This window comes from Poecilia latipinna, unplaced genomic scaffold (assembly GCF_001443285.1).
Source record: "Poecilia latipinna isolate Pla-1442-1.1 unplaced genomic scaffold, P_latipinna-1.0 Scaffold1650, whole genome shotgun sequence".
NCBI lineage: Eukaryota > Metazoa > Chordata > Actinopteri > Cyprinodontiformes > Poeciliidae > Poecilia > Poecilia latipinna.
This window is the reverse complement of record NW_015114266.1, coordinates 99,558-102,849: the sequence shown is the minus strand read 5'-3', so window position 1 is coordinate 102,849 and position 3,292 is coordinate 99,558. Positions and strand designations below refer to the sequence as shown.

General features: G+C 37.5%; 1 protein-coding gene across 1 annotated transcript in view; it reads right to left on the bottom strand.

The window, feature by feature from the left end:
- The window catches only part of LOC106964279 (ATP-binding cassette sub-family D member 3), a 55,943-nt gene that overhangs the window by 35,505 nt on the left and 17,146 nt on the right, over positions 1 to 3,292 (bottom strand). Inside the window, exons 7-8 of the mRNA XM_015059691.1 lie at positions 2,959 to 3,082; positions 2,003 to 2,059 (exon numbers count right to left, since the gene is read on the bottom strand). Of these exons, the coding sequence (XP_014915177.1) occupies positions 2,003 to 2,059; positions 2,959 to 3,082 (181 nt within the window). The remainder of the gene's footprint in view (positions 1 to 2,002; positions 2,060 to 2,958; positions 3,083 to 3,292) is intronic.

Genomic DNA, 3,292 nt, shown 5'->3' with positions numbered 1-3,292 from the left:
ACAAAACTACAACATATGAGGAAAATTTCTTTATGGACTTCAATGAGCTTCTGTCTCTCATATGCATTGATTATGATTGTTTAATAATTGTCGGTGATTTCAACATTCATGTTGACAACCTCCAAGACCGAGGGGCAAAAAAGCTGTTTAATATATTAGAGAGTTTTGGTTTAACACAACATGTCAAACATGCAACACACACTCATGGACACACACTGGACCTGGTTATCAATAAACTTCACGTTTATTATGACATCTACAAAGAAAGACTACGTAACTATCACACAACACTAAAACATGCAAGAGAGGCTTTCTTTGCAGATGTCATAAACAAAAACATTAACAAAGCTCGAGCTTTATTTGTTACTGTTGACAGGCTCACAAACCCTCCTATGACGTCACCACCTGAACTCCAATCTAATGCCTGCAACAAGTTTTCCAGTTTCTTTTCAGAGAAAATTCAAAAAGTCAGAGGATTAATCTGCACATCCACTCTAAAACCAGTACCAATGCTGTGCCCAAACAAAACAAATACAGGAAAAATGACCCAATTTCAACTACTTCATTATAAAACCCTAGAAGAAATTATAAGTCAATTAAGCTCCAGTTCCTGCTGTCTGGATGTCCTACCCACACATTTCTTTAAGAAAGTTTTGCCTGTTCTTGCTAATGATCTGATCCAAATAGTAAACTCATCGCTCTCTTCAGGTGTTTTCCCCCAGGCTTTGAAAACAGCAGTTATCAAACCACTGATAAAAAAGAACAATCTGGACAAATCACTACTGCAGAATTACAGGCCGACCTCTGACCTCCCATTCATCAGCAAAATTATTGAAAAAGCTGTTTAAACAATTAAATAGCTTCCTAACGATAACCAACCGCTTTGACTCCTTCCAGTCTGGTTTCCGATCTCACCACAGCACGGAGACTGGCCTAGTCAAAGTGTTCAATGACATCCATATAAATACAGACTGTGGGAGAACCACAGTGCTGGTTCTGTTGGACCTCAGTGCAGCTTTTGACCCTGTTGACCATGACATTTTACTGAATCGACTGGAGAGTCGGATTGGACTCTCCGGTCGATTGGTCCAGTGGTTTGAATCTTACATAAAGGACAAGGTTTTCTAGTGTAGGCAAGAATAAGCTTGGCTTCAGCCTATTCCTTTTTTTGGTAAATTATGGGTTTGTTTATTGTTGTTTTGTTTGTGTCATGTGTTTAATGTGGGCAATTTACCAAAATAAATTATTGATTGATTGCTTAAATTGGAAACTTCTCATCAAAGAGGTCAAAGGTCACATGTGGGGTTACCCAAGGTTCAATCCTAGGACCCCTCCTATTCAATATCTATATGCTCCCACTAGCTCAGGTTATAGCAGGAAATAAGATCAGCTACCATAACTATGCAGATGATACACATTCAGTTTCTATGCGCCACAAATCTGGAACAAACTTCCAGAAAACTGTAAAACAGCTGAAACACTGACTTCCTTTAAATCTCAACTAAAAATCCACCTGTTTAGAGTTGTATGTGAAACATATTCAATTAAGAATTTAATGATGGCACTTGACTTAATGTTATGTTTTGATTATTGATTCTATGTTGCATGACTTTGTGTTTTTGTGTTTATGATGTAAAGCAGTTTGAAATGCCTTGCTGCTGAATTGTGCTATACAAATAAAATTTGATTGATTGATCAATTGACTTTAGATTCAAAAATACTTCACTGATCCCAAAGTGAAATTTACTTAATTAATAAGTTACATTTGAAAACCTTATGCAACATTATATGTAAACAACACCACAGAAGAACATCCAATCAATCTCAGTCAAACTTCTTCAACTGCAGATCAGTGTTTCAGAAGCAACAGCCTTCATGAACCTTACATATCATAAAAAAGGTCAACGAGAATTTCAACAAATAAATAGAAATACAAAAACAGATGAATGGGAGACAATGGTATGCAAAACCAGTGGCTTGGTATGTGAGTAAATCTGCCTACCTGAGCTCCAATGGCGCTGGCCAGCTTGAAGATGTACAGAAAAATATCTAACAAAGGCTGGAAAACAAACACAGAAAGCAAAATTTGATTCATTGCAGAAAAATAAACTTTGTAAATGCAAATATTTAGATGGAGTCTACTGGAATGATGCAATCTGACAGGACAAAATGCTGATCACAGAGCCCTACTTTCACACTACCTGCTCTGGCAGTCAGAAGAATTGACAGGCAACAGTAAGCTTAATGCTGCCAAGTAGGGATGTGAACAGGCACTGATTTACTTTCATTTCTTGACTACAACCGGTTTTTTTCACATGCTTAGTACAATGTACACACTGTGATGCACCTAATAAAAGGGTTCTTACCAACGGCTTTCCAAAGGCTGGACAAGCTCATCAGCACAAGCTTTGCTAATGAGCTTGTGTTGTATGATGAGAAGGACAGCCCAAGGTCAAGAGCAAATTTGCCTCGAGACATTGGGTGAGAGTGGGAGCAAAAATGTAAGTGACTGAGGACGTGTGTGTCAAATTATTCAATTTTGACACTGAAGAAATGTCAGAATTATACAGGAGGAAGATGAACATAGAAATCAATGACTTTTCCTGGTAGGCAACTTTTTTAAGCAGCTGTGTTCCAGGGATTGTAAGAAGTTTTGTGTATGTTAACAGTGCATATTTCACAATAGTTAAGGTAATGCTGTGCCAAGGCAGTTCTGCGTAAATATTCCGTTACAACATGGTACTCCTGTGGCTTATAGACAACTGTAGGTGTATATATGTATATATGTTTTTTTTAAGTGAGTGAGTGGGAATTCTATTTAGTTGCACTCAATAGTCTAGAAGTTACAATATGTATGGCTGGGTGTGGTGTTCTCTTATTTACAGTAGTCTACAGACTGCTGGCGACATGCTGCATTATTTCTTCTAAAATTGGCATATGTATGGTACAAGAGCATACCTTGCTGAGGTTGGAGTATAGATCAACTACACTGTTGCAGAACTTCTCCACATCTTGTGTCAGTAACTGGTCTGCATTGGCAATTCGGTTGTCCAAGTTTCCCATTTTGTAGTAAGTGAAACCTCTGAAGAGGGAGAAAACAGTTACATTTTAACAACAGCAGACACACTGAATTATAATCCTTTTTTTTTTGAATGAAGCACCTTATGCAAACCTCTTAAAAACTAGTGAATGCCAGCGGGGTCAATTCACATTACTTTGACATACAGGTGCTGGTCATAAAATTAGAATATTGTGATAAAGTTCATTATTTTCCATAATGTCATGATAAAAA